Here is a 22,065-nt window from a genome sequence, read left to right as displayed (position 1 = left end):
CTCCTTACACTTGACCGATGAGAAAACTGAGAGATTGCTTGCTCCAAGGCCCCATTTTGAGCTGCACGTTGGTGATTCTAGCCCAGCCCAACCCCCTTTTCTACTACAGTGATCACGTCTGCCTTTAGATCCAGCCTCAGTTTCCCTTTTAGTGGAATAGGTCTGGAGGCTGAACTCCTCTGACTGCCCTGCGTTATTCTCCCAGCTTAGGGTTGCCAGATAAAATACAGGATGTCCAGTTAAATTTTCACTTCAAACAAACAACAAATAATGTTTTAGCAGAAGTAGGTTCCCAAAGGTGCGTGCTGGGACATACCATACTAAAAAATGGCTCTTGTTTACCTGAAATTCAAATTTAACTGAGTGCCCTGCATTTTTATTTGTTAAATCTGGCAAGCCTCTCCCAGAAGGCTGTGAGGCTGAGTGGGGCCATTCCTGTGGTTGGTGAAGGGGCAGAGGGAGGGAGAAGTGGCAGGGGTGGCCAGCCTGCTGGGACACAGCTGGCCCAGGTCTGTGGGGCTCAAACTCTGAAGAGGCCAGATGCTGAATCTGAAAGAGGCAGGCGGCCAGGCCTGGGGAGATGCTAAGTTGGGTGCTTGAGGGAAATAAACAGATAGGCAGGTATGTTTAGCTGTTGTGGTCTTGAGCTCTAAGGCCAGGAAGCAGACTTCTCAGCCTAAATCCAGATTTGAAAAACAGAAATGGAATCAGTATTTATGGCCCAAAACCCTCCTGGGTCACTGCAATCTGGCTCTCCTGTCAGGGCTCCACCCTTCTGGCCCACACGGGGCCTTGGGGAATGGCCCCTGAGGGTTGAGGTGGCAGGGTCAGACCCTACTCTCACTTTCACACCCGCTTCCCGGCCTTGGAGCCAAGAGGTTCCTGGAGTCCAGCCCAGGCAGGCCTGTGGGGCTGCTGAGGGGGAGTAAGTAAGAGGGAGAGTGAGTACACTTGGGAGGCTTTTAAAATAAACTTCTGGGAGGAGGTGTGCTCTCAAGGAGGCTGTGGTTTGCAGTTCAGCTGGCTCTGGTCTGGCTTGACCAGGCCTCCCTGGGCTGCTCTGGAGTTGCTGCCTCAGCCCTGGGCTGTGGTGGGGAGGGAAAGGTGGGGGTGTGTGTGTGGTGGGGAGGACATGGTGCCCTGGGGCCCATTACCCCGAGGGGATGCTGGCACAGGAGAGGAGGCCCGCACCACTGCACCTCCTCCAGGCCAGAGGTTGCCCAGTTTCTTTCTTGATGCTTTTCAAAGTCTATTCTCCTTGGACTAAGGGAAGATCCTCGTCCCTGCAGATGTGGGTCTGGCAGGGGTAGAAGGAGGGGCCGCTGGAGAAATTGATTCTACGGTCTACGGAAGGTCAGAGACTGCATTCCAACTTCTCCCTCTCAGATTTATAGATAGGGAAACTGAGGCCTGAGTCATGCAGGGCCTCAGCCAAAGTCACACTGCTCCTTAGTGGCAGAGCTGGCCAGACGGAACTCAAGTGTCAGCCTCTTTCAGTTACACTCTGTATTTCCACATCTTCTCCCTCCTGGGCCAGCACAACTTCACACCAACATCAGGTCTGTGCTGCTGGGGAGGAGGTGGCAGGGGCTGGCTTTGTCATTTTCACCCATTCTGGGTGCTCCTCCGAGCCTGGCTTCCACTTACCCAGTTAAGCCCTCCCTATTTTTCTCTTTCTTCCTCTTCTCCCTGTTTCTCCCCATTTCCTCGTCTTTGTCTTCTCTGTGCGTGTGTATGTCTCTCTTTCTCTCTCCCTGGCGCCTCTGAGGTCTCCCCTCTAGCTCCTAAATCACTCTGGAATCCCAGCTCTTTGAAGCTGGAGGGGGGGCCCTCCCCCCAACCCTCCATTCCCAGCCTGGAAGAGGGAACGCTGGAGGGGAGGGGTGGGCAGTGGAGGACCCAGCTCACTCCTGGAGTTAATTAGGGAAAACAGAAATGTCGGTGGAATGAAGGGGCTGGAGGAGGGGACCAGCCACGGGGAGGAGAGAAGGAAGTGGGCAGCTGCTCCCTCCCCTCCAACTCCTCTTTCCCGCCCCCTCCCCCCTCTCTCCTCCCCAAACCCTCAGATCCTGGGATTTGGGACTTGAAATGGTTTAGAAACCTGAGCTCTGGAGGGAGGAGGCGGAAGGATCGAGGCTCATCTCTCCTTTCCTTTTCTTATGTCCCTCCCCCTTCTTGTGCCGTTCTTTGAAAATATTTCCTGTCTCTCTATTTCTCAATCCCTGGTTGAAGTCCCAGGATTACTCAGCCTCTCGGCTTTAGTCACCCTCTCTGTCCACTCCCAGGGTCTGGGGTGGGGGTAGAAGGAGGCCGGGAGGAGAGCTCTTCTGCTGGTTGGGCTGGGCATTCCTGGGGCTTTAACCCTCTCGCTGCCAGCAGGATCCCTTGTGATCTCAGCCAGAGAACTCTTGATCCAGCCCCCAGTGAGGGAGCACGCAGGGTAGAAGTAATGACACACTGTGTGGTGAGGATGATGATGAAGAGGATGATAATGGCTGCAGCTAACATTTCGTGGGCACTTACCAAGTGCCTGGGCACTGGGTGAAGCACCGTCTCAGTTAAGCCTCAGAAACCCACTGAGGTAGGGACTTCTGTGCTTCTCCACTTTTAATGTGCATACCAATCACCTGGAGATCTTGTTAAAATGCAGACTCTGAGAGTCTGCATTTCTAACGACTCCCAGGTGATGCTGAGCTAGGGCCAGAATTCGTACTTCTCTGGACCCCTGTTTCTTCACATGCACAGCGGGAAGGTGGGCTGGAGGTGCTGTCTGATGTCACCTCACTCTAGCACCGGAAGCCTGTGTCTACGTTGTACCTAAGATATCTGGCCCCCCGGGATCATTGTCTTCTCAGCCTCACAGAACACTGCTTAGCAGCTCATCTCATCTTCTCCCACCTGCTTTACCCTCAGAGCAGTGAGGAGGCCCCAGCTGCCACGCGGTGGCAGGGGCAACACCCTACATCATCCGTTGCGATACACTTAGGCCTCACCCCTGCTCCAGCCTGCACGGGCTCATATGGCCTTGGGCTAGTCTTTTACCTCCTCTGAGCCTTGCTTTCCTCATTTGTAAAGTGGGGATAATACCACCTACCTCACTGGGTTATTGCATTGAGGTTGAAGGCCATCAAGCATGTGCAACATCTAGCAAAGTGCGTGACACAGAGTAGGCATCAACTGCTGTTATGAAAGGAAGGCCTGGGAGAGCACCCTTCCTAACTGACAGGACTACGAAATGCCTGCTCCGTGCCCAGCACTGGTTGAGAAGGGTAGGAGGGTGCACAAACCATGGTCGCGGCCCCCAGAGCCTGTGGGCTAGTGTGGGAACCACAGGCTCCCTTGAGAAGGACTGGGATTTGACAGCCACTGTCTCAGCCCTGAGAGAAATAACAGCCAGCGTTGTGTTCAGCCCTTAACCACGCAGCAGGCACCATTCTAGGTGCTTAACATACATAATCTTGGTGAGCCTTCACCAAAACCAAAAGAGGTAGATACTATTATTATCCCCATTTCACAGATCAGAAAACTGAGGAGACAGAGCGGTGAGGTCGACTTGCCCCGGATCACGGTTAGTAGGTAAAAGAGCTAGGAATGAAACCTAGGCTGTCTCACCCTGGACCTCTTACCTCCACACTTTGTGGATGGAGCCCATATTTCCAGTGCTCGGCCTGGTCAGGGCGGGCTGCTTTGTAGGCATTCAGTAACTGCTTGTGCTATAAGAGAGTGACTGTTGGGGACCGGAAGTTTAGCCCCTGACCTTTCTCTGTCTCTGCAGAAGCCGCTGATGGGAGCTCCACCCTGGGAGGAGGTGCCGGCACCATGGGCTTGAGTGCCCGCTATGGGCCCCAGTTCACCCTGCAGCACGTGCCCGACTACCGCCAGAACGTCTACATCCCTGGCAGCAATGCCACACTGACCAACGCAGCTGGCAAGCGGGATGGCAAGGCACCGGCCGGTGGCAACGGCAACAAGAAGAAGTCGGGCAAGAAGGAGAAGAAATAATGTGGAGGCCAGGCCCGGGGCCACAGGGCAGCCTCCCTCCCCAACCAGCCCAGCCTCTCCCTACCTGTACCCAGGCCTCGGATTTTCAGAGCTCACCCCAGGATACTGGTAGGGGCCCAGGCCATGCTCCCCTTGGGAAACAGAAACAAGTGCCCAGTCAACACCCCCCTCTCTGCCCCCAAGGGATTGAATATGCAAAGGGAGTTCTGCTGGGAACCCCTATCCAATCAATTGCTGTGCCCATGGGGGTAGTGGGGTTAGTGTAGACACCATTTATCACACCCCCTTTAGTTATAGCTGAACTCCTCCATCTTCCAGATTCAATCAGGCCCATCCATCCCCTGCCTCATTCCTACGCATCCCAGCCCACCCCACTCCTTCAACAGCTCCTCTCTGTTGAGTAAAGTGGTTGGGGTGTTGAGGTTCCAGGTGACCTAAAAAGGCTCATAGTTCTGAAGAGTTGGAAGGGCATCATGACCTCCTGGCCTCTCCTTCAATTCTCAAATCCCCCCAAAGCATGGTTTGGTGCCAGTCCCTTCACCTCCTTCCAGAGCCTGAGACTAAGCTCAAGTTTTGGGAAATATGGTCACCATTTCCATGGTACTGATGCTTGCTGGATTTAGGGAGGGCATTTTGCTACCATGCCTCTTCCCAATGCCCTGGGGACCAGTCTTTTGTTTTGTTTTCCATTGTTTGACGTTCCCACTGCATGCTGTGACTTCCCTCTCCCCAAACAAGAGACTCCACTGCATGTTCCAAGACAGTATGAGGTGGTAAGATAAAGAAGGGAAGGGTGTGTATGTGGATGGGGGAATGGATGAAGCTTGACCCATCAGTTACTGGGTCTTGCAGGAGGCTCTGCATGCCCCCAGGGTTCTGACCAGATCCCCAAATTCCAGCCATAAACCAAGCACCAGGCTGGATCCTCATCCACCACATGCAGGGCTCAGCCCAGACAGTCAGCTTTGTGCTGAGCTACCAGCACCAATGGATTTAAACTGGCATTACAGTCCAAGGAAGCTCTGAGCAGGTTTGGGACCAGGTCCCCTGGAGAGGTCAGAGGGGCCTCTGTGGGTGCTGGGTACTCCAGAGGTGCCGCTGGTGGAAGGAAGGATCAGTGTGGTCCCAGCAGGAAGGGAGGGCCCGCTAGGCCATTCTTGGTCCCTGGGTTGGGGAGGCAAGGAGCTAGAGCAGGGACCAAGTGGACAGAAAGTCTCAGTCCAGGATCAGGGCTTCTCCGCGGGGCCCCTGCACTCCCCAAGCCTCGGTCCTTCACCTTGCCAGGTGCCATTTCTTCTCTGTGAAGGCCACTGCCCAGGCCCCCAGTCCGCCCCCTAGTGGCCAGAGCCTGGTTAAAGTCCCCCAGTGCCTCCTTGTGCATAGACCTTCCTTTGCTCACCCTCTTCTGCCCCGGAGTCCCGTTCATCCAGCGGGGCTGCGCGAGAACCCCACCCCAGCCCTTACAGTAGCGTAGAGCACCCCCCCCTCTTTCGGCTGGTGTAGAATAGCCAATAGTGTAGTGTGGTGTGCTTTTCCGTGATGGCGAGTGGGCAGCGGGCGGCGTCCGCGCAGCCGTCTGTCCCGGATTCCGCCTGCGGCGGCCTGTGCTGTGTTTTGTGCTGTGTCCACACGCTGCGGCGATCCCCTCCCGCGAACTGACTCTTATAAGCGCTTTTCTTCGCATAGTCACGTAGTTCCCCACCCCACTCCTTTCCTGTCTCACGCAAGTTTTATACTCTAATATTTATATGGCTTTTTTTCTTTGAAAAAAATTAAAAAGTTTCTTCTGAAAGGTTGAACGTTTCTGTTTAAGAGATGTAGGCTCCTGGCATGTGTGGATGAAGTGATGAGCTGAGAAGTGTATGCTGAAAGAGAAGCGGGATGGGGAGGGATGCTTGTGTTTGCGTCCTGGTTTTGTGTCATTGCTGAGGAGTCTGTGTATGACTGTCAAATGTGGCTGTGCATGCTTGGAACACCGTTGTGCATAGGTAATAGCGTGCGATTGACTGTAACTGTGCTTGTGGATCTGTGTACGGTGGTGTGTAATCGACGAGCGGGTTCGTAGTGGGGGAGGGGATCCCTGAGCGCGGCGTATCAGTGCGTGCAATTGAGTGCGCAGTTGTATGCTTGCGGCTGTCTCCGTTCCGGTTCGAAGCGCCAGTCTCCAGGCAGAAGAGGAGGCGCGGGCGCGGGGGCGGGAGGGGGTTGGCGCGCAGCAAACAGGGCTGGAGAGGCTGGCGGATATTTCCTTAGTTCCCGCCCCTTCCCCGCTAAAATTACCACCCCGGAGCGCCCTCGCGGGCTTCGCGAGAGGAGGGTGGCCTCTCATTTGCCCGCCCCCCTCTGCCTCCGCTGCCTCGGGGGGTTTGGGAACACCGCAGGAGTAGGAGGAGGGAATGTTGGAGGCGATTCTCCGAAAGCCGAGTCTATAGCTTGGTCTCAGTTTCCCTTCCCGCTCGCCTCTCCGCAGCAAAGCCAAGGAAATTGTTGGTTTCATCGTCTTCTTGCGGGGCGTGTCAAAGGGACTGAAAAGGCGTGCAGGAAAAGAGATTGCCTGCAGACCCAGATCGCCCGCCCTCCTCCGTCTCTCCCCACTCCGTGCTTTTCCACTCACTCCTGGGCTAGCCCATCTCCCCGCCTCCTCCCGGCTGCCTCCTCGAGGCACAGTGGGATTCTGAGGTTGCTGCAGCCAGACGGGCTGCAGGAAACACAGAGGGGGAGGGAAGACCGAGAGGGGCGGAAGAAAGAGAGAAAAGAGAGACCCACTGGGGTTAACGGGAGGGTCAGTGAGGGTAAGCCCAACCGCAGGCGGGAGGAGGCTGTCTCTGGACTTCCTCTCTGCGGAGTCTCTGAGAGCCGGGTCCTGCATTCTGCCAGTTCCCGAAGTGTGTTGTCATGGAAACCAAACCTTCCAGCTAAGCATCTGGGGACGACTTTCTTGGGTGGGAGAAAGAGTGGTGTATGCCTTTGCTGAGATGGAAGCAAGGTTTTGTTTCTGAGAGCCAGGCTGTAGAGGGCGGGGTGCTGGGCACCTGGGTTCTATTCCAGGCACGGCAGTAGACTGGCAGAGCGCGTGAGCAGCTGTGGTTGGTCCCGTAATTGGTATGTGTGCCCATAAAGCTCTGAGCCAGAAACGCGTGGCCTCGGGGGTAGGGAGGGAGGAGGCAGGCAGCCCACCCCCATATCCCCAGCCATACTGGGGAGGCAGCTGCCCAGGCTCCAGGGCTATTTAAAAGGCTTTTATTTTCAGTTCCAGAGCCTGGCCAAATGGGTTTGTGGTCCTCTCCAGGCCCCTCCCTGTCTATTCTGGGCCTGCTCATAGCTTGTAAGGTTTCTTTGTGCAGGTCACAACGTGCTCAAACAAGTATGGCTCTGAGTAGCAAGTCATCTGGAGCATGACCTCTGGCTTTTGACCTCTGCTGGGCAGGTTCAGGTTTCCACCCCAGTGCAAGCCCCTCTACTCTGGAATGTGGTCTGTAGCCACCAAACGGGGTGGGGCGGGGCAAGAGAATGGGAGTCAGATGCTTCCCTCAGTAAAAGAGGCACAGGTACTGCCAGGAAACAGAGAGACATGGGGGGAGGGGGGGCATGGGGAGGCGGGGAGCTAGAACTGAGTTCAACAAAAGGGTTCTAAGCCAAGAGGCAGCAACGCAGGAGGGCAAGGAGGCTGAACTGGGGCCCTACTCCTTTATGAGGGGCCAATGGCAGCGCAGAAACCACGGTATATTAATCAATCATCTCTAGCCCTGCACCCAGCCAAAGCGTCTGGCACATAATGGGGACCTTAAACTTTGGGACAATGATTTGCCAAGTCAACCAGGGACTTGAAGCAAGACAAGAGTAGAGGAGCCTGGACAAGAGTGAAAGGAAAATAGCTCAGAAATTCACAAAGGAGGCTGTAAGGCGTTACTGTCTCAATGGTTTATTAACAGTTGGAAACAAACCCAACAAACTGGAGGTGATGACATCCCAGAAGGCCAAGAGGCGAGGGAAATAGGTTTGCATTTTGTCCCTTTTTAAAATTTTTTATTAAATGCATCTTAGCAAAAGTAGATTAAAAAAGGAAAGGGTCAAAGCCCCAGATGTCAGCAGGGAAAATGAGGGGAGCCAGGGGAGTAGCAGGCCCCCCAGAACCACAGTCTTCCCGGGAATAGTTCAAAGGAGCTGCTGTTGCCCCTTCACACACAGGCTCTGGCAACCCGAACCTCCCTCCTGGTCTCAAGGCCTCCCTGCAGGCGCCCTTAGGCCTCCTAAGCTCCCCCTTGCTCTAACAACTATAATCTGGGCCAAGCCCTAACAGTGCCATTCTCTCTTCCCACCCGAGGGGGAAGGGGGTAACGGACTCAAAAGAGCATAAGGAGGGCAAACTGTCACCTTGAGCCAGAGAATCTCAGCTTCCTGTGGCTGGGGGCACCAAACAGTTTGGCTTGCCCCTGTTCAGAAGGGAGCAGGGTACAATGTGTGTGTGGGGGTACTCCCTATGCCCACTTCTCCAGAATGTCCAGTTAGCATTTGCACATTTGGCTTGATAAATATATTAAATTTATAAAAACTCTGTGGTCTCAAAGCTCCCACTACTCTTAGACCTGGTCCAGCTCAACCAGAGAAGAGCGTCCTCCTGCCCCAGAAGGCTTGAGGGCTGAGGTGGAGGTCCAGGTGCTCATTCAGGATTGGGGCCTGTGGGGAGGAATCCCAGGGACTCTGGAACCTGCCATCAAAGCCTCTTACATTATGGAGGGGAAGGGGGAAGGAAGAGTTATTTTTCTTTAAAAAAAAAAATCTCATACAAAAATAGATCCATTTGCAAAACAATTTCTCAGCCAGGAGGCTCCACCTCCCATTTCCTTGGAGACAGAGGGTGAGGTGTTGGGATGGTCACAATACAGCCCGTAGTCCAGATGAGATGCACCAAAGCTCCGGGGAGGTGTGAGGAGGGACCGTGGCTCAGTAGCCTGGGGCTGGTGCAGAGGGTCCAGAGAGGCTGGGGTGTAAAGCATGGCAGCAGGCTGGGGGTGGGTCCCACAATGTCTCTGTGCCCTGCCTGCCTGCCCACAGGCTCTGACCTAGGCCACTGCGGAAGAGATGAAGTGGGCCAGGTCCTTTTTGTTTGAGGCGGTCTTTCCTAGGAAGGTGGGGTGAGGGTGGGATTTGCTCCCCACTTCCTTAGAAGCAGCTCCCAGTGCCACGACAGTAGTAATAAATAACAACAGCCAGGAGAGAAAAGGGCAGAGCAGAGGTGGCAGCAATGAAAGGAGGGAGACAGCCCAGAGGTGCACAAGCCCCATGCTGTTCTCAGGGCCAGAGAAACCACAAAAGAAAAGCACAAATCCAGCAAGATTGACCTAGGGGAAAGCCCCCTGGAAAGGCAGGGGCTGAGAAAGCAGGCAGGGCCTTGTCTGAGACGAGGCCTGAGAGTAACAGAGAGGAGACACTTGGGGTTAAGGCAGCAAACACGGAGCCTGCTTTGGTAATACAGCAGCCAGGGCTGGCTGGGTTGGGCTCAGGCCTCCCCCCACACTGCCCTTTCCTTCTGGCCTCCAGGCAGCTGAAGCTGTGTGTGATGTACAGAGAGCAGCAGGCCAGAGAAAAAGACAGGGTCAGGGTGGTGGGAGCAGCCACCCCAGAGGAATACCTCTGTGATCCTTTTTTAGGCACATGCTGCAGGGCAGGACTGTCTGGGGCTCCACCAAGGAGCTGCCATGGCCACAGGACCCAGCTTATTTAGCTTGCACGGCCAACCAACTCCTTGGTTTCCTCAAGGATTGTGGGCACTCCCTCACTGTTTCTGGGCACCTTCGCAGGAGGAACAGTCATGGCATCGTCCTTGGTCAGCTCTGAGGCTAGCAGAGATGTGACTGCACACCCGGCCTTCCTGTTGGCTGCAAGAGAAGACAGGAGATCTTGTCCACAGAAGGCCCAGTTTCTAATCCCTTTCAAACTCTACTGAACCAGCAGACATTCAGCTAGAAGCCATGCAAACATGGCTGCCCTGTCCAGTTCACAGAGGCCCTTATTTTGAAGAAGTCAGTGCAGAGATCCAAGAATATGTGTAATATACCTTTCAGGGGAGGGCAGAGAATATGAGAGAGTTTGGTGCAGGCAGGAGAGCAAGCCTTGCTCTTGCTTTCCTGTGCGAAAATAGTACAAAGGTTTGAATACATCTAGACAGACAGAACGGGGTTCAAGTGTTAGCTATGTAACTTTAAGAAACAGGAAATATTCAAAATCTGTTTTCTCATCATAGAGTTGTTGGAATTAAATTGGCTCAAGCATAGCAAATAGTATTATTTTTGTTTTCTTGGCATTTCCCAGGAAGCTCCTAGGCCAAAATCACTTTCAGTCAGCCCAGGGAGGGTTGTCCCAAGCAGAGGAAGGCCTTTAGCAGGCTGCCGGGCGGACGCCTGCAAAGAGGAGCAGCAGCCATGCACTGACATCACGTGCATGTCACACTCCCACGTGTTCCACCACCAACCCTCCCACCCTCTCCCCAGATGCCCACACGCCCAGCTCTTTCCCACCTTTTAAAGGGTAGCAGCTGAGATACAAATGCCAAGAGCCCTAACAAGGTGTGTAATGTGTGCATGTGTGTGGGGGTGGGGCAATGAAAGGTGTATCAGAGAAGGCAGAGCTGGGGTCAAGGATGGCCAGGAGAGCCCTCTAGAAAGAAACCTAGCACAATGGACTAAGGAACTGTGAAGCTCTAGTTGTCATCCTAAATTGGAAGAGGAAGCAATCGATCCATGACTTTCTGTTCTAACTGCCGGGAGCTGTCCCCAAGACTCTCATAATCGTTTATGGAATCCAGATTTATGGCCCCAGCATCCTCAACAAGAAGGCAGTTCCTTGGGACCATGCCCATCTCATGCTGTCTGCCTCTGCCCATGCCCTAGAAGCAGCACAGAGAGACCACATGTACACAGAGAGCTGTCTGCCTGGCGTGAAGGAAGCCAGACACAAAAGGCCACATATGCTATAATTCCATTTCTATGAAATGTCTAGGATGGGCAAATCCATAGAGACAGAAAGTAGATTAGTGGTTGCCAGGGGCTGGGGGAGGGGAGAATGGGGAGTGACTGCTTATGGGCATGAAGTTTCTTTTTGGGAAGATTAAAATGTTCTGGAATTAGAGTGTGGTGATGGTTGCACAACCTTATGAATATACTAAAAAACACCAAATTGTATACTTTCAAAGGGTGAATTTTAGGCATGTGATTTATGTCTCAATTAAAAAAAAAAACAGGTTGCTGATTCATGGGAAAGCTGAGAGGAGAAAGCAGTGCCTCAGCCTTAATGAACAGGGAACGATGCAGGAAGCCCAGCACTCCTACGGGAGTAGGAGGCTACACGGTGGGGCAGCTGTGAGACCTGGCAGGAAGAGTCCAGAGGAACCAGTGAACAAAGCACCCAGAACACCTTTGCCTTCTTCAGACCAGCAAAAAGCATCAGGAAGAGCAGAAGCCAAACAGGGTCAGAGGGCCCAGGTCTTCACCAGGGCTGTCAGCCTCTCTGCAGAAGTGTGACCCAGAGCCACTTGTTCACACTGCAGGTGCTACCCACAGGTCAGCAGGGAGCACACACATGCCTACAGGTTACCAATGTATAGGACTCCTCCTCCTCCTCCTCCCAGGGGCACAAAGGATTGTCTAACAAGAGGAGAAAGAATAGTGAAGGCCCTGGCTGACAGGCACAGGGCTCTCATCTGGTTACAGGTGGAAGGTGTGTGACCTAGACTCCAGGGTTCCACACAAACCACTCCTTGGATTATGAACACATACTATTGTCTCAGTGACTGATGGGAGGAAAAGGAGCCCACAGGAGTGTGGCTAGGATGGTCCACATGTACACGCTTCTCCTATCTCCCTTCTTAGTCTCTCTAGCAAAATCTTCCTGAGCCCCATTAGTTTCTGCTCTTTTCTGAAATACTCCCTCCTCTAAGAGCCTACTTCTCACGTCTCAAAAGGCAGTGGCTTGATATCACTTTACTGCTCTTCTGAATTCAGTCTCCAGCAGTTGAGAAAATACTGCCCCACTATTTGTGTGTGTCCATAGGTGCATGTGTGACTCAAGGGGTGTGTATGTGTTGAAATAATTTCTGACTCCAGAACCCAGGAAAGAACCCTGGGTCTTCAGGGACATTTGTCCTGGGCAACACAGGAAAAGTCAGAGTTCACATGTGGCTTAAGTTGCTTCTCTCTTTGGTTTCTTCCTCTAAACTAAGAAGATACCAGCTGTACCTAATCAAGCAGTGTTTCTAGATTTTTTTTTAGATTCAAAAAGCTTCTCATGTATTACAGATTTCATAAAAACTAAGAGTGAATGGCAGGTGGGGAGAAGGCGAAAACTTCCTTTTTAAGCCAAAAAGTAGGTACAGTAGACATGGACATGATTGTGGCCTAAGGTGAGAATCAGAAATGAGAGAGCTCGTATTGGAACTGGGAACAGAATCAACAGAATCGAAGAATCCCTGCTTCCACTCTGTCTTCAAGGCCACAATTACACTGAACAGTTTGAACAATCTGGACAAAGTCACCTCTCCTGTCCTTTCCCTGACATGGGGACTTGTTAAGACTATGGGAGGGGCCGGCCCAGTGGCACAGCAGTTAAGTGCGCACGTTCTGCTTCAGCGGCCCAGGGTTCACCGGTTCGGATCCCAGGTGCGGACATGGCACCACTTGGGACACCATGCTGTGGTAGGCGCCCCACATATAAAGTGGAGGAGGATGGGCACGGATGTTAGCTCAGGGCCGGTCTTCCTCAGCAAAAAGAGGAGGAGTGGCAGATGTTAGCTCAGGGCTAGTCTTCCTCAAAAAAAAAAAAAAAAAAAAAAAGAGACTATGGGAAAGTAGCTGCAGAAGCAGATATATATTTTGACTCTGTGGTATCAGGGAGGATTATGAACTCATAAGAGAACAGTCCCACAGACTGAGGGGAAAAGGGAACAATCTTGACACTCCGGTCAAAGCTCTCTGAGACCAGATTCCTGTAAGTTAGGGGTGGGCTAGGATAAAAACACCAGCCACATCAACCGTGTAACACTAGTATAGATGAATTGGAAAAGGTTAGTGATTTGGAAAAAGCTATTTCTAAAACACAGCCTAGGAACTACTACTAAAGAGGAAGTGCTCTTGTTAATAAGCTTCCTTAGGGAAGAGGAAACTAGGACAGATGGGGCAATCATTACTATCCTAAAGAACTCATTATTATCTGACCTCTCCTAATTATAATTCCTGTCCTATTTTTACAAAAGTAGGGGGAGAATAAGTGGTGGCATAGGAAATACTCTTAACCTTCTCTAGACAGGTGGTCACCAGAAAACCCCCTGAAGCAATTTCACATGTCCAGGGCTCTCCTTGCCAGAAGGTACGAAAGAATATTTCTGGCCCACACAGAGGGGTCACTGTCATCTCCTGCCCATCACATAGGCTTAGTGGAAAGAGCCCTGGACTTGGAGTCACAAAAGTGGGCTACAGCCCTGGCTCTGTCATTGGCCAGCTCTGCAGACCTGGGCAAGGCCTTATCTGGGTGTTCATTCCTGTTACCTGTGAGGAGGTTAGATGCTAATCACTAGAGGTCTGTAGAGTCTTTCCCAGCTCTGAGGTTCTATTAGTGGAGGGGGACCGTACAGGGAAGCTGGGAAGTGGCAGAGGGAGGGAAAGTGAGAAAGATGAATTTCTTTCTTCCCTTGACTTCTACTCGATTGATCAGATGGCCTGTATATAAGAGGCCACAATTCAGACATGGAGATAAAGTTGAGTCATTAACACCACAAGCTGACTCAATCATCAGCCTGAAACAGTAGCTGTAACACAATCACATGGATTCTTCCCCCTGACACTCAAACCATTGTTCTCCTGCACCCTGCAGATCACAGCAGTTTACATGTCACTGTTAATGAACCAGGCCTGACAGTAACTCTCCTCTTCCAACTCCTCAATGGGTCTTTGTATACTGGTCACTCCCCAGGTCTCCAGAGACTGGGAGATTTTTTTTAACATTCCTTTAATTCCTAGGGAAAAGGCTAGTGTCTCTGAATGGGGACAGCTGCCTCTCTGGGACTGAGGAGGGCTGTGAGGCAGATCTACCTGATGGGGCTTTGGTTTTTTGGCTCAAAGCAATCGGCTAGGAGGAAGAGTCAGAGACAGCCAAGCACGGGGTGGACCAGCTAAGACACCGGCCACTGAGGGAAACCCACAGTCACCAGAGCCTTTATAGTTTAAGAATGAGGCCTTCTGGGTCCACCCTCTTTCTCTTCTTCTCCTCTTAATCCTATTGTTGCTCTACAAAAAAAAAAAACACATTAAAGCTGTAAAGGACCCTAGGTTCCATTCTAGCCCAACTCTCACTTTATACAAGAAGAAAGTGAGTCCCAGAAATTTGTCTACAGTCACCTAGACAGGATCAGAGTTCTACTTGACTTTGGGTCTTTTGATCTCCCGCCTAGTCCTGTGCTCTTTGCACTCTCATGCTTAGCCTTTTGTTTACTTTTTTTAATATTTCATTTTTTTTTTTTAAAGATTGGCCCTGAACTAACAACTGCTGCTAATCTTTTTCTTTTTTCTTCTTTTTCCCAAAGCCCCCAATACATAGTTGTATATTCTAGTTGTAGGTCCGCACCCAGGATCTGAACCAGGGAAACCCCAGGCTGCTGAGGCAGAGCGTACAAACCTAACCACTCAGCCACGGGGCCGGCCCCTCTGTTTACATTTAATGTAAGGCCACATGACTTTATAGGATGTGAATGCACCAAGTCTAAAGAGCTTACCAGAGTAACTAAAAATATCTCCCCTGAGAGATTCTCCCAGATATCTTCAGGCGTGTTTAGTGAACCCAGAGCTCAGAAAGATAAGGCTACAGGATGAATCCAATTTAAAAAGAAGGTAGTTCTCATTTTCACCTTCCTTTTGCTTCACTATGTCTGAGCATAAGCCCCTGCTATTCCTTCTTGCCCTGGGAAACAGTACTGTACTAATTCAGGTCCTCTGCTGAAAGGTTATTCTACCAGATCCCCGCTTCCTCTGCCTGTGAGTCCTGGCTTCCCATTTGGGAAGAAGTGGAGGATGGGGCCTCCCCAACAGGGGGAAGTCATTGATGTCTGGCTGCCTGTGTACAGGAAGCATCTGGGATTCTAGTATAGTTCCACAGGAAGAGGCTTGAAAGGGAATTCCCCACAAAAAGTCTGATGCAGGTTGGTACTTCACTGAGAGGACAGAGGAAAACAGGGAGATGCAACATACTTTTGTCTGGCTAGAAAGGCTTACTGAAGGCCACATCACCTTATATGGTGGGTAGGAAACAAAGAGGCAAAAACCTCTAAAGACTAAACACAAAACAAATACTACAAGCTGCACGCTGTGCCCAAACACTGCTCTGTCTCAGGGAGTCTGAAGCCCATCATACTCACCGCTCCTCCCCTCTAGAGAGCCTGTACTCAGAGGATGCTAGAAAATGGGTAAGAGTTGTAACTAGGGATTCTTCTGTTTAGGGAAGGTTCTGAAGTCATACGGAAGAGCCCTCAGAAGGGAATTCCCCTCTGGATTTTCAGTGTTGGAAGAAACAGGCAGTCGGCCATTACAGATAAAACTCACAGTGACCTACAACATCTGGGCCAGGGCACTGGGTTTATGTGGGCTAGCATGCTCTATATCCTTGATCCTAAGGTTCCCTTTCCAAGCTGTGACAGGTACTATAGACCCTATAGATACCACTGTGTAAACAGCTAAGCACTGGCCAAAGCAAGGTGTACAACTCCTATTTGCCATAATCTTAAAGTGAAGCACATATCAAACAGGTCTAGAGAATGTACCAGCCAGGGAACAGGGAATACAGCTTTAACTCCCTCACAAGTAGAAACCCGAATGCCACCTTTCCTGTAATTGCCACCCTTCAACCTAGGAAAGAAGCCATCACTCCTAGCCCCAAAGGGCCTTCACCAGACACAATGGTGCAGGTCAACCCTACATGAGGGGTAGCTTTGGTTATACCTTCTTCTGGACTGCTCTCTTGGCCACTGTCTGCTTCTCTCAAAGAAAAATTATCCACTGATCCTTCCCCATACTGATGCCTGGATCATTTACCCTCCTATCCCCATAATTCTTCTTAGAGGCGCTGGCTCGGTGTAATCCCCACTTAAATCTTCTGAAGATCGGGAGAGGAGCTTGTGGGGGAGTAACTGGGGAAGGCAAGGGCAGCCAAGGCTACCCGCACCCAAGGAAAAGGCAGTTGTCAGCACAATCCTTCCGTTGAGATGCTCCTCTGTATTCTTACATCTGGGGATCTCTCTATAGGATTCGATACTTTCTAGTATTCTCTCTATATCTCTTCTGTTTGTGAAGTTGAGAGTAAGGACTCGACTTATTTTTTCTTTGTGTTTTCTACATCTAATGTACAATTTTGTATTTAGTTCAATTTTTTGTTCATACACTCAAAGGTCCCCCCAAATCTCTGCCCTGCACAATGGGTCCCTTGTTCCAGGTTTCTGCTTCAAGAATGGGGAAAAATGCAAGAATAACCAAACGTAACTGACCCATTGTCAGTCCCTCAAGTCCCAGTTCTCCAAGTCAGAACTTTCTACTGTGGGAAGAAGACAACTAGACAATCCACTCTAGGCGCAGGGACGACTGTGGGGAAGGCTCTAAACCCGCAGAACATCAGCACCTGCTCTCCAGCCCAAGACAAGCAGGACCGGGAGCAGAGAGGCTTCACCCCCTTCCACACCCAGGCTGGGCTCCATCTTCTTACTTACCCTGACGGGGTCCTCTCTTCCGTCGGAAAGCTGCGCCTGACTGCAAGGCTTCTAGAAGACTGTCCATCACACCTGTCTCATCACCCTCTGTCATGAACAAAAATGGAGATGTAAGCTTCAGCCCAAGCAGAATGCATATGTTGCGCCCCACACAAAATGCATGGCTACTGCTTGGGTTCCCCTCGCCCACAGTGGCTGGGGGCTCAGAGCAGACAGAGGGCTCAACCTCAAGCTTCACAGCCCATATTTACTTGTGTCTGTTTGAAAATGGTTAAAACAAAAAGGTTTCATTGCCTGCTAACCCCTGCAAACCTTGGCATATTTTCCTGCATTTCCCTCCTTCCTTCCCATTCCAATCAGGACTAGCACAGAGAATGGCAGAACTGCCCAACTCTAAGACCAGGATAAGTACAGAGACTGGGATTATGAAATTAATAAGGAACTATATCACTCTCTCTTTACCCTAAAGTGTTTCACTCCAATTTACATACACCTCTCATGGAGAGCCTGGTTCCGGTTTCAGAGAAGGGCTGAGGAAAGATGAGAGACCACTGATCAAGAGTGCATTTCACTTAAGTACTGCTGCCAGTGCCTGCATCTTCCTAAAGCCAGCTCTGCATCTAAGAGGAGCATCCTGACTGGAATACAAAGAGTTAATGCAGAATCCTTATTCCAGCCTGGCTCTGTTTCCACGGCAACAGCTCAGGGTGGTGAAATCTGAAACTGTGAAATCCCAAGGAGCCAGCAGGCTGCCAACTACAAGGCTGGGATCACTGCTCCCAGCGCCATCTGCTGGCTGAACATCACCAGTGCAGCTGACCTACATTCCAACCTCATTTGCTTGCCCTGGGGACCCAGCAAGGGCAAGGTCGGCTGCGCCACCTGATGACTGGGTGCAGCCCTCATCCTGCATGTCAGCTGGAATGTACCTTTCCCCATTGCATCCCAGACAGTACCTGGGGACAAACCCTAGAGGCCTGGGGAGAATGGGGGGAGGTGAAGGATACTCGGTGTGGGCTTTAATAGAACAGTTCGTTTGTGGCTTATAGACAACTGGAATGAGGGCAGGGGAATTGCTTCCCAGAAAAGTATAAAGAAAAATTAAAATGTAGGCTATTCCTGCTGCTTCAGGTCTCTGATCATACCACAACAGGAGTGGCCAAAGAAACATCCCTGAGAGCAAGAGGTGGTCGAGCAGCCCTTGCCTCTTGAGCTCACTCAGCAAAGCACTCTGATTCTTGCCAGATCTGGCAGCCCTGAGAAGCCCCTCACATTCAAGAAAGGTGGCATCAGCTCAGTGCTGTGCGCAGCGTATGCTCTATTTCTGCTGCCCACGGAGAAAGCAGCCAGAGGGGGGCAGGGAATCGGCAGCAGGAAAGAAACAGAGACAGGAAACAGAGGGCCAGTAATTGAGGCCATATGTTTCAACAAAGACATGCTTCTTGTAGTGAAAAAGAGATTCTGCTGAAGAAAGAAGAGGGTGGCCAGCTCCCCTGGCCGCTTTCCAGAAGTTCAATCCATTTACAATCTGATAGGTGTGTACAACTATGCTGAGGTACTAGGGACACAGTACTCCGTTAAATAAGCAGAAAGGGAGGGCAAGCCACCATTAAAAGATAATAAAATGCCATTAAAATATTTTGGGGAAAAGAACAAGAGATTAAGTAGGGGGTATGAAAACAGGCCAGAGGAACTTTTGGACAAGCAGAAGAAAAGAGTAAGTGTTGCAGCAATGCTAAAATCACTGGGGAGATGAGACATAATACAGGAACCAGCAAAGGAGAGAAAAAGACTGAGTGTGGAGAACTGGAATTTGCAAGTAACTGAGTCAGGGTTAAGGTCCAGTGTCAGGATCTTAGAGGTAGAAGGCTGCCAACAATCATTTGCCAGGAGTTGAGCTCAGACATGAGCTGTTCTCTCTGGCCTCTAGATTCCAGACAGAGAAGCCTTCCAAATGTTCCTGTCTCAGCGCATCAGCCCTTCTCCTTCACTGCTTACCTGCATTCATGTCTATGAGTTGCTCTCTTTTCTGCTGCTTCTCCAGCCGTTCCTTCTCTGCCTTCTCCTTGGCTAGTTTTGCTCGCCGCATCTTCTCCTCTGTCTCCCGCCGCTTCTGGTTCTCCTTGACTGCTTGCTGTGGGGACAAAAGATTAACCTGTGGGCATGTATGCACTCACATGTATGCACACCCACCACCAACCAACATGAGCCCGGTGGAAAATGAGAAACGTCCACAAAAGATTCAGTCAGCAGGTATGCCTTGCTCACCACAAACATATTCCTAAAGTTGTGTAGATCCATGAAGAATTCTTCCACAGGCACCTTCTTGGGGTCAAAGAGGAAGTACTCGCCCAGCTCCTTATAGAGTGTCTCCATGTTAGAGTGCATCATCCGCAGCTTGTTATATTGTTCCTGTGCATCTTTCACAAAGCTGTGCAGCCAAAGAATAAAGGAGCAACAGCAAGAAGCAGACCTTTTTCTAGCCCAAAGGAATACTCAAAGATGCATAGTGGCATCACACGGATGTTCAGTACAGCACTGTTTATAACAGCAAAGACCAGAAACAATCTAAATATTCAAAATAGGGGAATGGTAAAACATAAACTATGGAATAGGAGGTGGCGATTAAAAAAGAGGCTGTTCTGCATATACTGCTATGGAAACAGAGCTAAGAGATATTATGTGCAAAAAGCAACACAATGCTTTTTTGTTTAAAATAAATTCATGAGGGCGCAAATCAGAAAGAAGCCCAGTGGCAGTGATTATTTTGGGAAGTGGAGAGAAAAGGGAATAGGTACACGGTGTATGTAGTAGAGACAGGGCAGAGAGCAAGGGATCAAGGGGGACTTTTAGTTTCTCTCTGTGGTTTGCTTCCCTTTCTGCAACAATGAGAATGCTTTCAAGAACTATGTGTTTAATGAAAAAAATTTTTTTGAAGAGGGAAAAATTGTGTATCACCAGATCTATCTTATCGTCCACCCATGGGAAGTTCTTTCCTTTCCAAGGGAGCAATTACTCTCCTTTCAAGAAAGGATATAGTCATTTTTTCAATAAACTTGTCTTTCTCATCTGTGGCAGCTGGGAAATTCTGAACATCACGTTCCACATCAGAAATTTGTTTCTTCATCTGATCTAGGTTCTTTTGCATGTTTTCAGCAGAAACTAAAGAAGACACAACAACAGACAGCAAGAGCCTACTAAATGTAGTCTCCAGACCCTCAGCTTCTGCCCTTCAGGGCACAGCACAGTCTATACATACAGCTGGTACTTAACTATTTGAGTTCTCTGATGGCCCCTCTAGTTGTTTCATACATCTTTCCAGGGAAACTATAAATTACGTGATGATTGAACCTCCAGCCTCCATAACCTGTACAGTACTAAGAAAAGAAGAGAGGCTTCATTCAATTTAACAACAATCTATGAAATCCCCTGGGATCTCGGTCTCATTTATTTTAGAGAACAGGGTTTGGGAGGAAGAAGATATACACAAAAATGTAGAGGTACGGCAGAAATCTGTTCCCATTTCGACCGAATGCTGCTTTTTCTTTGCCTAGTTCCTGGTTTTTGTTAATCCAGTCTATGCTTTCTGAACGAGAAAAATCATTGACCTAGAACAACCAGAAGGACCTACAACTAGATTATACAACTATGTACTGAGGGGCTTTTGGGAGAAGAAGAAGAAAAAAAAAATCATTGACCTAGACTAAAAACACCCACCTTTCTTCCAGTTGTTTTTTGGTGTTTGGTGTTTCCCTAGGAAGGGAAAGAGTGCTTCTCATTTCTATACATGGAGACCTCTTTTCTGCCTGATACTCCTCCCTTGTGCCTTAGACATCATGCCTGTACCCTCTCCCATTTCCACTTAAAATACTGTGAACTGCAAATGATCTACATCTAGACCATGTCTCATTTCCCTCCCCATGCAGAAATTTGGGGAGCTTGGAACCACCTTCTAGCTTCAGTCCAACCTGCCCCACCTCGGCTGGCTTTCTCCACATGGGCAAGCTCATCTGGAAACTTGAGGACATCGGGATAGTCAGTCTCACACAACTCAGCCAAGAAGTGCAATAATGTCATCTTCTGATCTGTGGACTTGGTGTCTCGAAGCTGGAGGGAAGAGAAGAAACTGTTAGTCCTGACACGCCCGAGATCATCTCAGGCTGACGGCAGTTTGTCACACTGGGCTCACAGAGGCCAGCAGCCTTCCCTTCTGTTGTCCTGCTCTAACCCCCTGGCTCACCTTACAGAGAAAGCTGATACTGAAGCCAAAGGCACCAGCATTCCTGGAGCCAGCATTCATATAATTTCCGACAAGCAAGGTAATCTCCAGGAGGCTAGAGAAGTTCTCGCTCTTTCGCAACTCCTCGCATGCAGCAGTCACGGAAACAATCTCTGGCTTGATATTCTCCACTTGCTCACTAAACTGGAGCTTGAAGAGGATAGCATTGAGGCGAGGCCGCAGGCGGGGCACAGTGCCCATCTGGTGGGGAAGAGAAGCAGTTCCGTTATACCCAACAGAGAGAGAAGTAAGAAAAAGATACAGGCTTGAGCCTCTTACGGGAGGATCTGAGTTCCAGAGTAGGGAGAAGAGAGAGAGAAAGACAGGTTCAGAATAGACAAGAGGCAATGAGGAAGTGCCCCGCTGCTCTCGGGGAGGAGGGGAGCAAAGGGGTTGGAGAAGGGCCTATTGCCACAGGCCTCACTCACCACCACACCAAACTGCTCTGACTCAGCCAGATCATCGTATTCATCCTTCAGTTCGGAAAGCATTTTTAACTGCTCTGGCTCTGGCATCTGCTTAATGAGGTTCTGAAAGAGAGAAGGGACTGTCTCAGTTTGAAGGGGACAAGCTGACAACTTGAGTCTAAATGGCTATTCTACTCTCCTATCAGTCCCTCACTCGGCCCAAGGACCACTAAGAAGAAAACATGGGCTGGGGAGGTATCTAGTGAGGTGGCAGGACTTTTGAAAAATATACCAGAAACAAGCTGACCAGCAGAGAGATGGAAGCTTACCCAAAGCTAGCATTCTTTAAGCCAACAATGCTAGAGGAGCACCCTCATACTCGAAGCAGAGAGGCGATGAGGCCAGTGTACAGTGATGCAAAGAGCCAGCTCCAGCAGAACCACCTTGCTCCTTACCTGGATCATAGACTCAGTCAGAACAGCCTCATTCACCTCCAGGATGACATTCTTAATCTCTTGATAGGGCATGCGGAAGGAACCCAAAAAGATTGCTGCCAGAAAATGAGATATAAAGACATGTTCTTCTCAGACTCTTCCCTTTTCTAGTCCATCCTACAAGCCTGTGGTGGACAATTT

The 22,065-nt window shown here is 50.4% G+C and overlaps 2 protein-coding genes across 30 annotated transcripts in view; one reads left to right on the top strand and one right to left on the bottom strand.

Moving 5' to 3' along the window:
- Positions 1 to 5,801, top strand: part of LOC106836957 (protocadherin gamma-C4) — a 172,211-nt gene extending 166,410 nt beyond the window's left edge. For all 26 annotated transcript variants that reach the window (XM_070518087.1, XM_070518085.1, XM_070518086.1 and 23 more), the window contains one exon: positions 3,776 to 5,801. In XM_070518087.1, the coding sequence (XP_070374188.1) occupies positions 3,776 to 4,002 (227 nt within the window). In that variant the 3' untranslated portion in view covers positions 4,003 to 5,801. The remainder of the gene's footprint in view (positions 1 to 3,775) is intronic.
- A 2,107-nt stretch (positions 5,802 to 7,908) lies between these two features.
- DIAPH1 (diaphanous related formin 1) overlaps positions 7,909 to 22,065 on the bottom strand; it is a 102,120-nt gene continuing 87,963 nt past the window's right edge. For 2 of the 4 annotated variants that reach the window (XM_044780657.2, XM_044780659.2), the window contains 9 exons: positions 21,886 to 21,980; positions 21,452 to 21,553; positions 20,985 to 21,224; positions 20,722 to 20,851; positions 19,782 to 19,906; positions 19,013 to 19,177; positions 18,743 to 18,878; positions 16,745 to 16,831; positions 7,909 to 9,881 (listed from right to left, as the gene is read on the bottom strand). In XM_044780657.2, the coding sequence (XP_044636592.1) occupies positions 9,724 to 9,881; positions 16,745 to 16,831; positions 18,743 to 18,878; positions 19,013 to 19,177; positions 19,782 to 19,906; positions 20,722 to 20,851; positions 20,985 to 21,224; positions 21,452 to 21,553; positions 21,886 to 21,980 (1,238 nt within the window). In that variant the 3' untranslated portion in view covers positions 7,909 to 9,723. Of the gene's footprint in view, positions 9,882 to 11,595; positions 11,646 to 16,744; positions 16,832 to 18,742; positions 18,879 to 19,012; positions 19,178 to 19,781; positions 19,907 to 20,337; positions 20,498 to 20,721; positions 20,852 to 20,984; positions 21,225 to 21,451; positions 21,554 to 21,885; positions 21,981 to 22,065 lie in introns of those variants that run through there. The other 2 variants (XM_070518060.1, XM_070518061.1) reach the window with 2 other exon arrangements.

This window comes from Equus asinus, chromosome 9 (genome assembly GCF_041296235.1).
Source record: "Equus asinus isolate D_3611 breed Donkey chromosome 9, EquAss-T2T_v2, whole genome shotgun sequence".
Taxonomy (NCBI): Eukaryota; Metazoa; Chordata; class Mammalia; order Perissodactyla; family Equidae; genus Equus; species Equus asinus.
The sequence above is the reverse complement of the archived record's forward strand: the minus strand, read 5'-3'. Positions and strand labels throughout refer to the sequence as shown.